The following is a 14,178-nucleotide window of genomic DNA, read 5'->3' on the forward strand; positions in this document are numbered from 1 at the left end:
GACCTGAGCCAAAGGCAGAGGCTTTAACCCACTGAGCCACCCAGGCGCCCTGGCCAGATCTCTTTAAATAAGTCAATATCATGGGGAGAAAAGGTGAACTATTTTAGATAAAATAAGTCTAGAGAAACCAAACAACCAAATGTAGCCCCTGAAGTCCGATTAGATCCTACATCAAAAAACAGCTTTAAAAGATATTTTGGGGGGACGCCTGGGTGGCTCGGTTGGCTGGATGACTGCCTTTGGCTCAGGTCATGATCCTGGAGGCCTGGGATCGAGTCCCGCATCGGACTCCCAGCTCCATGGGGAGTCTGCTTCTCTCTCTGACCTTCTCCTCGTTCATGCTCTCTCTCACTGTCTCTCTCTCTCAAGTAAATAAATAAAATCTTTAAAAAAAAAAAAAGATATTTTGGGGATGAATGGGAAAATCTGAATATGGACTGATTAGCAAATAATATAAGGAAGTCATACAAGAATATCCTTTAGGAAATGTATGATTTAAGGGTAAGGTGTCATGACGCCTGGAACTTATTTTCAAATGTTTTACAGAAAAGTAAGATAGATAAAACAAAGATGACAAAATGTTAAAAATGGTGAATATGATGCAAAAACAGGTGCTTATTTAATCTCTTTTGTGGATTTGAGATTTTTCATAGAAAGTGAGGGGAAAAAAATCAGGGCTTCCTGAATAGGATGTATCTACTGAAACTACAAATTGCTATTCATTAGGAAAATCAGTCTATCTAAAACTCACTTCAAAGCTGATCACAACCAAAGGAAAAATAAGGCAAGTTAGAATACAGTCTCACTCAACTTTGTACCTAACAAAGCCTAGGAACAGTGCTAAATATTAGCTGGAGAAGGATTTAATATAAAGTGAAAAATGTTAGGGTGCCCGGCTAAGTTGTTGGTTAAGTATACGACTCCTGATTTCAACTCAGGCCATGATCTCAGGGTCATGAAACTGACCCCTGTGTCGGGCTCTGCGCTGGGCGTATAGCCTGCTTGAGATTTTCTCTCTCCGTCTATCCCTCCTCACCCCACGCTCATGCTCTCTCTAAATAAAAAAAATAAAAATAAAGGGAAAAACGATACTTAGGATTATTGACAGTTTATGTATTTTCCCAGGAAGGTAAAATAGGCTTCTTGAGTTCTAAAGGTCAATATAAGAAATGTTTCAAAGGCAGGAATTTCACATCAACACTAATTTCCCCTTCACACATATCAAATATGGATAGCCAGAAGTGACTGTAGATAAGGAAGACTTACCTCAGAAACTTTTAGAAGCCCTGCAGAAGCATAGTAATTTGCAACAATGCAGGCACGAAGTTTATCCATCATCCTTCTTGCTTCAATCAGTCGCTAAAAATAATGTCAACTTGTTACTTTAAAAAACAGAAATCACAGATGAGATATACTACAAAAAATTAATAAAATAAGAATACAAATGATCAAAAGCTCAATTCTCTAATAACTGAAGAAAAGCAAATAAAAATGACCATCTCTACCTGTCACACTACAAAAGATTTTTTAAAGGAATTTCGACAAAAGCTAATTTTACAAGAGTATGCATACATGTTAGTATGTATATTTATGTGTATGTATAAATACTCATTGAGAACTGTCTGCAAAAATAGTAGGTACAAGAGCAAAAAGGAATTATTTTTTTGGGATGGAATTTCAAGTAATTTTTTTCATTATGTATTTCTGCATTTCATTTATAGGGGAAAAATATATATATATACACCTTTTTTCCAAAATGAGAACACTCTTTTTAAAAGAACAGTAAGAGGGGGAGGGGTGCCTGCATAGCTCAGAGCAAGATCTCAGGGTCCTGGGATTGAGTCCTGCATGTGCATCAGGCTCCTGACTCAGTGGGGAATATGCTTCTCCCTCTTCCTCTGCCCCTCCCCATTGCTCATGCACTCTCTAATAAATAAATCTTTAAATAAATGAAAGAACAGCAAAGGGGAAAAATCACGATTCTATCAACAGATTTTTTTGCAACAGCTTTTTTAAAAAAAATTATTTATCACCATTATACCTGGTCAATGACTTCAATTTCATGTTCCTTATTCTTCATTTCAAGTGCAAATTGTTCCTTGATAATAGTCTCGATCTTCTGCACAGCAGCATCTCGAGCTGCATAATGAACATAAAATAATCCAAGGTCTAATTACTCAGTGACTATCATGATCTAAGTCAGTATGTAAAAAAAGAAACCCAGGAAACAGTAATTCCTACATGGAGAAACCTAGTGGCTGTCACCTTAACCAATGATGAAAAGTTAACATTACTAATATGGCAGCAAACTGACATAAGGCACTGAGAAGTCTACATCACTCTAAGGCACTCTGGCCAAAAATGCTAAATCTAATTACAGGGAACATCAAACAAACCCAAACTGAAGGACATTCTACAAAATAACTGGCTTACATGATTCAAACATTAGAGTCAAGGAAGGCAGAAAGGTTGAGGAGATTAAAAGAGATTAAAGAGGTATGACAACAAAATGCACTGTGTGATCCTGGACTGGAGCCTAGAGAGGGAAACAGTTATAAAATACAATACTGCGAAATTGGTAACACCTGAATATGGACTGAACGCTACATAATGTAATGATGAATGTTAAAATTTCCTGCTTCTGATAATAACGCTGCAATTACAAAAGACAAATCTTCTTAAGAAACACAACACTTGTGTTTACAAGTGTCCAATTTATTTTCCAGAGATTTAAAAAGAATAATGTGGGGGCGCCCGGGTGGCTCAGTGGGTTAAGCCGCTGCCTTTGGCTCAGGTCATGATCTCAGGGTCCTGGGATCGAGTCCCGCATCGGGCTCTCTGCTCATCAGGGAGCCTGCTTCCCTCTCTCTCTCTCTCTCTCTGCCTGCCTCTCCATCTACTTGTGATTTCTCTCTGTCAAATAAATAAATAAAATCTTTTAAAAATAAAATAAAATAAAATAAAAAGAATGACGTGCATATACACTTGCATGCAAAGATGCACGTATCTGAGAGAGCGCACGCGCATGTGTGGGGGGGGGCAGATAAATGAGGCAAAATATAAACAACTGGCTAATTAATCTGGATAAAAGATATAAAAGTATTCCTTGCAATTTTTCTGCTAGGAATTATACCAAAATAAAAATTACCTAACAACAAAAAGAAATCCATTAAGATTCTGACAGAAATATTTGGTGACCTGTGAAAAACCACAGTTCCAAAGAAAAAGAAAATAAAGAGGTAGCTAGAGGGGAGGTATAGTCTGTGACATAAGAGCAGCTCATAAAGAAGGCAGGGGACTTCCTTCTATAGAGAAGGATCTAGCAAGCAATTCAGCAGTTCCTGATTACAACTACCTAAAAGAACGAGCAAAGAAAGAACTCAAAAATAAAAAAATGCCTCTGGGGCCCCTGGTGTCTCAGTCAGTTAAGTGTCCAACTCTTTTTTTTTTTTTTTTTTAAAGACTTTATTTATTTATTTGACAGAGAGAGATCACAAGTAGGCAGAGAGGCAGGCTGGGGCGGGGGAGGGGTGCAGAGAGCCCGATGCGGGGCTTGATCCAAAGACCCTGAGATCATGACCTGAGCCGAAGGCAGAAGCTTAGCCCACTGAGCCACCCAGGCACGCCAAAGTGTCCAACTCTTGATTTCCACCCAAGTCATGATTTCAGGGTCATGAGATCAAGCCCCACGGCAGGCTCTGTCCTGGGTGTACAGCCTGCTTGGGATTCTCTTACTCTCTCTGCACCCCGCCCCTCAATCTCTCTCTCTCTCAAAAAAAAAAAAAAAAGCCTCTCTCTCCCTCTCTCTTTTGTTTAAGATTTTATTTATTATTTATTCGAGAGAGGGACAGAAAATATAGTGAGAGAGAGCACAAGCAGGGAGGAGAGGAAGAGGAAAGCTCCCCGCTGAGCAGGGAACCTGATGCAGGGCTTGATCCCAGGACCCTGGGCTCAAAATCTGAGCCTGAAGGCAGACGCTTAACCAACTGAGCTACCCAGGCACCCCCACAAGCCTCTACTCTTGAAAGCAATAACGTACTATATGATAACTAGAATTTACATAAAATTTCAAGGGGTCACCTGAGTGGCACAGTCAGGTGAGTGACTCTTAGTTTTAGCTCAGGTCATGATCTTAAGGTCATGAGATAGAGCCTGAAGTCATGGTGTCTGCTAGAGATTCTCCCCTCTCTTTCTGCCTCTCCCCCATGCACACTGTCTCTCCCTATCAAACAAACAAATCTTTAAAAAAAAAACCTTGAAATTAAAAAAAAAGAGGATTAAAAAAATGCCTCTAGAGGTCACAGAATTCAGATGATGACTACTCAAAGTAATATGCAACTCAGAGTTTAAAATATCAGATACAAGAGGAAAAAAGAGCCAAAGAACTGCCTGAAAACCCTGGAATTTGGGGGCATTTGGCTGGCTCAGTCAGTACAGCATGAGACTCTTGATGTTGGGTTTGTAAGTTCAAGTCTCACACTGGGTGTAGAGATTACTTAAAAATAAAATCCTTAAAAAAGAAAAAAAAAACTGGGAATTATACAAAGTGAGCCTATATCTACAATATGAAAAATAAATGATGTTCAGGGGCGCCTGGGTGGCTCAATGGGTTAAAGCCTCTGCCTTCGGCTCAGGTCATGATCCCAGGGTCCTGGGATCGAGCCCCACGTCAGGCTCTCTGCTTAGCGGGGAGCCTGCTTCCTCCTCTCTCTCTCTGCCTGCCTCTCTGCCTACTTGTGATCTCTGTCTGTCAAATGGATGAGTAAAATCTTTAAAAAAAAAAGAAAAGAACCTTTATTTTTTTTATTTTTATTTTTTTAAAGATTTTTATTTATTTGTTAGAGAGAGAGAGAGATACAGAGCGCAAGCACAGGCAGACAGAGTGGCAGGCTAGAGGCAGAGGGAGAAGCAGGCTCCCTGCCGAGCAAGGAGCCCGACGCGGGACTCGATCCCAGGACGCCGGGATCATGACCTGAGCCGAAGGCAGCCACTTAACCAACTGAGCCACCCAGGCGTCCCAGAAAAGAACCTTTAAAAAAAAAATGATGTTCATGCATGCTTTGGAGTGTATGAAAAATTACAGAGAAAATTTGGACCCTCTGATGACCCATGTAATTTTCTCTCTGTAAAATATATCATTAAACTGGCAACTTCAAACTAATAATGGTATAAATGGTATAACTGAGCATTCTTATGGATAGTCTGCATGGAGGAAAATGACTGCTTTTTGTCATTGTCAAAGAATATTTTCTAGTATCACTATATATAGATCCTTATATATATATATCCTTGTGTGTACAAACCAGCAGATATTCTTAGGGAAAAGAAGCTGAAGTCAGAGAACTTGATCACTGAGGGCTGTTTTATCATAAGCTCCTTAGAGAGAAACTCTTCTAATAAAAACAAAACAATATAATAAGCAAAAGGAAGTATTCAGAAGCAAAATTCTGAGAAATAAAAATACAGTTTGGGATTAGGCACAGAATGGTCACCCAGAGGAAGAATAGCAAATTATCCCTCAGTAGGAAAAACTATCCCTGCTTAGGCTAAGTACCTGGGAAATTACACTGTATTTTTAAAGTGAAATTATTATGTTCACTAAAACAATCAGTTTTCCTTCTTATTTTTATTAAAAAAGTCATGCCATCTGATGCATTTGAGTAATGAATCTAAGTGTCACAAGTCTTTGGCTTATTACTGAAAGGAAATAATTTCCTTATAAATAAAATAACTGAATGAGGAGAAAGGTTGCAGTGAAATGTTTTCATTATTTAGAATTCAATTTGATAATTTTTGGTCCACAAAGAATTTTGGGAGGTACACAGGACTTGACTGCACTTGGAGACACAAATTTTCTTTCACTACTTCATAGGACTTGACTGCACTTGGAGACACAAATTTTCTTTCACTACTTCCACTTATCTTTGTGGAGTTACAACAATATGACTTGGATGCCTTCTGTACCCAGTCGTGTCAATTTACATAGATTTATTATTTTAATAAACAGCAGTGAATTTCAGCAATAATTTGTTTTAAAAACCCAAATTCAGCACCTTCTCCTGAGATACCTTAAAATATTCTGGGTAGCTACAGACACATATTTGATAATTTGCTCTTCAACTAATAATATGATCTTGGGCAAGTAATTTCACACCTCTGAGCCTAAACTAAAAGCAGCTAAGTGCAAGGGTTAAACTAGATCAGAATCTTCCAAATTTAGGTCCTCCATATACCACCTTTAAGTTACCTACACTACATCTGAGAATCATATGAAACATCTATTTCACATAATTAAATATTATATTTAAATAATTTTAGCCTTATCCTAAGCAACAGTAGTCATGAAACTATGAGTTTGATTAGACCATGTATGTCCAACAGACATTAAAATAATATGGCACTACTGTAATAGAAAACCTTAATCCATGTACCACCTATTATCATCTATCCATACTGCATATTATAAGACTTTATGGTTATGACCGACTTACCATGATAGCTAAATCTTTCAGCCAGTCTCACTATTGACACTTTCACTGTCTATGTAATTGTCTTCTGGTCTTCGTTGGAACACACGGCGTATTGCTGTTAACAGAGGAGTTAACTAATCCCTCTTCAGATTATACAAAACAGTGGAAATGCATTTTGTCTTAATCCCTATAAATCTTATAAGGAAGCACATCTCAACAAAGAAATAATTTCTCAAAGCAGGTGCATTCGTACCTGAATTCTCAATTGCTTTATGACGCTTATTTGGAAGGGCCACAGACACGTCCTCATAATCTGGATCGGTTTCTTTGATTGTTCGCTTGAGTCCAGACATGATGATATTCGTTCTTCACTGTGAAGTAGTAATAAGCGAATAAATAAACAAACACTGCTTGATACTAGTACTTATAACTGCATGTGCACACGTAAATGAAGAGAATAAATACTACATAATACTGAACTCTTAAGTCTCTATCTAAGACATATATATATCCCTGTTAAAGTCAAAAGCATAACTAACTTCAAAAGTTTACTAAAAACAGGGGCTCCTGGGTGGCTAAGTTGGTTAAGTGTCCAACACTTGGTGTTGACGCAGGTTATGATCTCAGGGTTGTGAGACTGAGCCAGGCGTCAGGCTTCCCCCACAACAGAAAGTCAGCTAGAGATTTTCTCTTCCTCTCCATCTATCATTCATCCCCCACCCGCTACATGCACATACTCTCTGATAAATATGTAAATTTTTTAAGTTAACTAAAAAAAAAAACAAACCATAATCATCTGTCAGAAAATGTAGGTTTTCCCTCTCAAGAGAAAATCCTATAATAAGGTAACACATTGCTCAGACTTTTCAAAAGGAGCCAGGCTTTCACAGAAGGGCATTCATAAGTGAAGGAAAGAAACCAGACTTTGATGAAAACATGGTAAAGTCCAAATAGCACCTTGGAATTCATAATACAAAACAGGAGCAATACATATAGTTAAGCTCTTAAATAATTTATCATACAAGTCCTCTTTCTGATACTTACACAGTGCCTGCTACATAACAGGTACTCAATAAATATTATTGTTACTGATCACTTTTCATTACTCATAATAAACCCAAATCACAGACATATTAAGCAAGTTTGCAAAATAATAAGTCCTATGTGTACAGGTCTTCAAATAAAACAATCCCATAAATCTTCTAGATCAGTACAGTACCCATACATTAGCAACTACTCATATGTAGTTATTTAAAGTTAGTTAAAAATTTAAAAAATTAAAAAATAAAGTTAATTCAAAATTCAGTTCCTTTCTTCCACATTTCAATTTTTCTTTTTTTCTTTTAAAACAAGAGAACAAGAGCAGGGGGAGGGGCAGATGGAGAAGCAGACTCCCCACCAAGCAGAAAGCCTGATGTGGCACTTGATTCCAGGACCTTGGGATCATGACCTGAGCCAAAGGCAGAAGCTTAACCGACTGAGCCACCCAGGCAACCCAGATTTCAATTTTTTAATTTCAGAACTAAACACATTTCAAGTGCGCAACAGCTATCAGTGGCTAGCAGATACAGAACACTTATATCATTGCAAAAAGTTCTACTGGACACTGTTCCTCTTCCAAACTGTGTTACATTGAGCACTTAGTAATATTTCATGAGTTAGCTTAGGAAATGCTGTCCAAACCAGTACTGTCCAAAAGTCATATGATGTGAGCCATGTATGGAATTTATTTGTTTAAAGATTTTATTTATTTATTTGACAAAGAGAAATCACAAGTAGGCAGAGAGGCAGAGCAGAGAGCTGAGCAGAGAGCCCGATGCAGGGCTCGATCCCAGGACCCAAAGGCAGAGGCTTTAACCCACTGAGCCACCCAGGCACCCCAGCCATGTATGGAATTTAAAATTCTCTAGCAGCCACATTAAAAAAAGGAATAAAAGGGGTACTTGGCTGGCTCAGTCAGTAGAGCATGCAACTCTTGATCTCAGGATCATGAGACTGAGCTCCACACTGAGTGTAGAGATTACTTTAAAAAAAAAAAAAAAAAAAAAAGGAAAAAGAAATGGATGAAATTAATTTTAATTGTATTTTTACTTAACCAGTGTACCCAAAATATTATCATTCCAACAATGTAGTCAATATAAACAAATTAGCGATAAAATATTTTACATTCTTATCTCTGTGCTAAGTCTTTAAAATCCAGTGTGTATTTTACAGTTAGAGCACATCTCAATTTGGACCAGCCACTTTCAAAGGCTCAATAACCACCTGTGGCTAATGACTCCCTTACTGGGCATCGAGGGCCTACCGATACAGTATACAGATAAGAAGACAGCCTCAGGGTAGTTATGAGTTGTCCCTTAGAGCATTCATCTACAACACAGAAAAGACAAGAAGAGCTCCCTGATTTCCAAACCTCTGTTCTATCACTAATGGTTATTTACTTAACCAAAAGGCAAAAATATACAATATGCATTTACTGAGGTGATTAAATTTTTAAAATAAAATTAATTTAAAAATGTTAACTCAAAAATATATTTTATTTTAAATTATAAAAGAACTAACACTTTAAAAGTTTCTTGGCTTAGTCCAGTTCTGTTACCCATCCCAGAGACAGGCTCACATGATTTAGCTGGGAGAGGAACCCGTTATGTAATGTTATATATTTAAGTCCTAGATCTAAGAGATCATTTTCTCCGGTTACTGCTACTTTGTGTAATAAGCTCAAAATGTTCTAAAAACTCCAGCACTTACAAATATCCAGAATTAAGCCATTTAATGTTTCTTCACCATCATTACACACCTGCTATAATTTAGAATATAAATGAGTCTTTACTTTTGTAAAGGCCCTGAATCCAACTGTTATTTGCTGTTTCTAAAGCTTATAAAAAGTGAGCATAGAGGCACCTAGGTGGCTCAGTGGGTTAAAGCCTCTGCCTCCGGCTCAGGTCATGGTCTCAGGGTCCTGGGATTGAGCCCCACATTGGGTTCTCTCTGCTCAGTGGGGAGCCTGCCTCCCCCCCTCTCTGTCTGCTTCTCTACTTGTGATCTCTGTCAAATAAATGAATAAAATTTTAAAAAGAAAAAAAAAGTGAGCATAATGGGACACCTGGCTGGTTCAGTTGGTAGAGCATGCAACTCTTGACCTCGGGTCATGATTTATGCCCCACGTTGGGTGCAGCGCTTACTAAAAATAAGATAAAAAATAATTTTTCTTTAAAAAGTGAGAGTAAGTTCTTGCCTTCTCTATTTGGTCTGCAACTAGTTTTAGACAACATGAAAAAATCTTGGGCCATTAGATAAAGAATACATTCTTTTAAAAAAAAAATCAACAAACCTCATTCTACTCTAATGCAGATGGAAAAAAACATATATCCTATTCTCTGATAAACCTAGAAACAGATACAGACACATCCTAGCTGGTCTTCAAATCTGTTTCTGTGCAACACCATTTCTTGGTGACACCCTGTCTCCTACAGTTTTCCAGAGTTTTATGAGATTATCTGTAAAGATGAGTGTGCTCAGCATCACCTTCACTCACCCATTCCATGGGCCTCATTATCTGAATATTCTCCTCCTACTTCCCTAGAGTAATAGTAGCTCCTCTCCAGGAAGGCTGGGGATCTTTGAAGAAAAGAGTATTTTATTTCACCCTCATTTAAGGGATAAAGCAAAAACTCTCCTTTGCTCCTTTTGCTCTAAAACAAAGGAAACAGAAGGGAAAAATGAGAAGAGTTTGATTGTGGAAAGTTGGGGTAGATAAGGAAGAAACCACCAATGAGTTAATTTGTACTGCCAAGGTCATTTGTAATTCATGCAACCCTTGTAATAAAGCTTTTCCTGTCTTCTCTGGGCATAGATTTGAGCTTCTGATAAACATATTTAGAAAGATTTAGACTGGGGCGCCTGGGTGGCTCAGTGGGTTAAAGCCTCCACCTTCAGTTCAGGTCATGATCCCAGGGTCATTGGATCGAGCCCTGCATTGGGCTCTCTGCTCAGCAGGGAGCCCTGCTTCCCCCTCTCTCTGCCTGCCTCTCTGCCTACTTGTGATCTCTGTCAAATACATAAATAAAATCTTAAAAAAAAAAAGATTTAGAACTATACTGTCACTTTTTAATAACTCAGGTCTGCTTCTGTCTAGCAAGAACAATACTGAAGTATACACGTGCCACATTCAAGTATCCACCAGCTAAGGCTAGGAACAACTGCTGGGGCGTGCTCTCATCACGATGGAATGAGTGAGAGAATGGAATGTGTAACAAATGACCCCTGGTCATGTTAAGTTTCAGATTCTTGTCTCACTTTGAGATTTATGAAAAGGAAATAGGAACAGTTGCTAGATACTGTCAGATTCAACTTTGAAACAAAATGTCCTATTAATACTCTTTAGGTTTTGAATCAAATGAAACAAAAGAGTACAGAGATGGTAAATGTGAACTGCTTAAAGAAAAAAGTCTGTCACTGTTTATAATTAGTCTGTGAGAAAGGATTTTCTCCATGACATGGGACCACTTCCACATTCAAAAATGTATGTAATGCTGATTCCTCTAATTTAAAATACTTAAGTCGGGCGCCTGGGTGGCTCAGTGGGTTAAGCCGCTGCATTTGGCTCAGGTCATGATCTCAGGGTCCTGGGATCGAGTCCCGCATCGGGCTCTCTGCTCAGCAGGGAGCCTGCTTTCTCCCCTCTCTCTCTCTGCCTGCCTCTCTGCCTACTTGTGATCTGTGTCAAATAAATAAATAAAATCTTTAAAAAAAATAAAATAAAATAAAATAAAATACTTAAGTCACTGGGTGCCTGGGTGGTTCAGCTGGTTAAGCGACTGTCGTCAGCTCAGATCATGATCCCAGAGTCCCAGGATAGATCTGGCTCCCAGCTAAGCGGGGAGTCTGCTTCTCACTCTGACCTCCTCCCCTCTCATGCTCTCTCTCTCTTTCTCTCTCTCTCTCAAATAAATAAATAAAATCTTAAAACAATAATTAAAAAAAATAAAATATTTATGTCATTTAAACAGGCTCATTATAGAAAATTAATGGCTTGGGGCACCTGGATGGTTCAGTCAGTGGAGTGCGTGACTCTTGATCTTGGAGTTTTGAGTTCAAGCCCCACACTGGGCATGGAGGTTACTTAAAAATAAAAAAATATGGGCACCTATGTGGCTCAGTGGGTTAAAGTCTCTGCCTTCAGCTCGGGTCATGATCCCGGGGTCCTGGGATTGAGCCCTGCATCAGGCTCTCTGCTCAGCCGGGAGCCTGCTTCCCCCTCCCTCTCTCTCTGCCTGCCTCTCTGCCTATTTGTCATCTCTGTCTGTCAAATAAATAAATAAGATCTTTAAAAATAAATAAATAAATAGATAGATAGATAGATAGATAGGGGAGTCAAGATGGTAGAGAAGTAGCAGGCTGAGACTACATCAGGAAGCAGGAGATCAGCTAGATAGATTATCAATCCATTGTGAACACCTACAAATCCAACAGGAGACCGAAGAGAAGAACAGCAACAATTCTAGAAACAGAAAATCGACCACTTTCTGAAAGGTAAGATCGGCGGAGAAGTGAATCCAAAGCGACGGGAAGATAGACCCCGGGGGGAGGGGCTGGCTCCTGGCAAGTGGAAGAGCAACAGAGCACAAAATCAGGACTTTTAAAAGTTCTGCTCCATTGAGGGACATCGCTTCAGAGGCTAAACTGGGGTGAAGCTCACGCGGGGTCAGCGTGACCCCAGGTCCCGCGAGGTCACAGAAGGATAGCGGGTGTCTGGAGTGTCACAGAGCTCGCAGGTATTAGAGCGGGGAAGCCGGCTACAGAGACAGAGCCAAGGAGTGAGCTCTCAGCTCGGGGTTACCTTGAACCAGTCAGAAGCTGGGTGAGCTCGGAGCGCAGCCAGAGGCCAAGGAGACGGGAGTGATTGGGCACTTTTATCTGAGGACGCACTGAGGAGTGGGGCCCCGAGCTCTCCGCTCCTCCGGGCTTGAGATTGGGAGGCCGCCATTTTCATTCCCATCCTCCGGAACTCTACACAAAGCGTTCAGGGAACAAAAGCTCCTGAAACCGAAACCAAGCAGATTACTTAGCCCAACCCCTGGTAAGGGCGCTGCAGTTCGGCCTGGGGCAAAGACACCTGAGAATCACTACAACAGGCCCCTCCCCCAGAAGATCAACAAGAAATCCAACCAAGACCAAGTTCACGTACCAAGGAGAACAGCAGAATTCCAGAGGAGGAGAAAGCAAAGCATGGAATTCATGGCTTTCTCCCCAAGATTCCTTAGTCTTGCAGTTAATTTTTTTTAATTTTATTTATTTTCTTCTTCTAATTTTTTTTAACTTTTACCCTTTCCTCTTTTAACGTTTTTTAACGAGGTTATCTTAACAATACCTTTCATTTAAAAAAATAGTAATCATCATCTTTTTTGAACCTTCATTATTTGAGTCATATTTTATCCTTCATTTTATCTAATTTTATTTTTTGTATACACATAGGGTTTTTTCTTCTAAAAAATTCGGGGTATGACTTCTTCTAATAGATCAAAATATGCCCTAAATCTAGCTCCGGGCTTGTTCTAGTCTCCAACCCGAGCAAAATCTCTCCACTTTCTTTTTCTATATTCTCCCAACCAACTTACTTTATCAACTCCTTTTTTAGAAATTATAAAAAAATTTTTTTTCCATCTTTATAGGCATATTCCATTCCTTCATTGTGTTTACCCTTATATATGTTTTTCATTCTTTAAAATTTTAGGAGGTAGTTTCTTCTAAGAGACCAAAATACTCCCAAAATTAAGTGGGTGACCCTGTTCTAGTCACTAGTCTAATATATATATATTTTTTATTTTTTATTTGTTTAAAATTTGTTTTCTTTTTTTTCTTTTTAAATTTTTTTTCTGAACTTCTTTTTATCCCCTTTCTCCCCACCATGATTTGAGGTCTCTTCTGATTTGGCTAAAGCACATTTTCCTCAGGTCTTTGCCACCCTTTTAGTATTTTATTTGCTCCTTCATATATTCTTATCTGGACAAAATGACAAGGCAGAAAAATTCACCACAAAAAAAAAGAACAAGAGGCAATACCAAAGCCTAGGGACCTAATCAATACGGACACTGGTAATATGTCAGATCTAGAGTTCAGAATGACAATTCTCAAGGTTCTAGTGGGGTTCGAAAAAGGCATGGAAGATATTAGAGAAACCCTCTCGGGAGAGATAAAAGCCCTTTCTAGAGAAATAAAAGAACTAAAGTCTAACCAAGTTGAAATCAAAAAAGCTATTAATGATGTGCAATCAAAAATGGAGGCTCTTACTGCTAGGATAAATGAAGCAGAAGAAAGAATCAGTGATATAGAAGACCAAATGACAGAGAATAAAGAAGCTGAGCAAAAGAGAGACAAACAAATACTGGACCATGAGGGGAGAATCCGAGAGATAAGTGACACCATAAGACAAAACAACATTAGAATAATTGGGATTCCAGAAGAAGAAGAAAAAGAGAGGGGAGCAGAAGGTATACTGGAGAGAATTATTGTAGAGAATTTCCCTAATATGGCAAAGGGAACAAGCATCAAAATCCAGGAGGTGCAGAGAACCCCCCTCAAAATCAGTAAGAATAGGTCCACACCGAGTCACCTAACAGTACAATTTACAAGTCTTAGTGATAAAGAGAAAATCCTGAAAGCAGCCCGGGAAAAGAAGTCTGTAACATATAATGGTAAAAATATT

At 38.9% G+C, this 14,178-nt stretch overlaps 1 protein-coding gene across 3 annotated transcripts in view; it reads right to left on the reverse strand.

The window, feature by feature from the left end:
- Positions 1-14,178, reverse strand: part of YEATS2 (YEATS domain containing 2) — a 118,906-nt gene that overhangs the window by 86,094 nt on the left and 18,634 nt on the right. For 2 of the 3 annotated variants that reach the window (XM_059163339.1, XM_059163341.1), the window contains exons 2-4: positions 6,724-6,841; positions 2,042-2,139; positions 1,267-1,359 (exon numbers count right to left, since the gene is read on the reverse strand). In XM_059163339.1, the coding sequence (XP_059019322.1) occupies positions 1,267-1,359; positions 2,042-2,139; positions 6,724-6,823 (291 nt within the window). In that variant the 5' untranslated portion in view covers positions 6,824-6,841. Of the gene's footprint in view, positions 1-1,266; positions 1,360-2,041; positions 2,140-6,723; positions 6,842-10,008; positions 10,138-14,178 lie in introns of those variants that run through there. The other variant, XM_059163340.1, reaches the window with a different exon arrangement.

Source organism: Mustela lutreola, chromosome 2 (assembly GCF_030435805.1).
Source record: "Mustela lutreola isolate mMusLut2 chromosome 2, mMusLut2.pri, whole genome shotgun sequence".
Classification (NCBI taxonomy): domain Eukaryota; kingdom Metazoa; phylum Chordata; class Mammalia; order Carnivora; family Mustelidae; genus Mustela; species Mustela lutreola.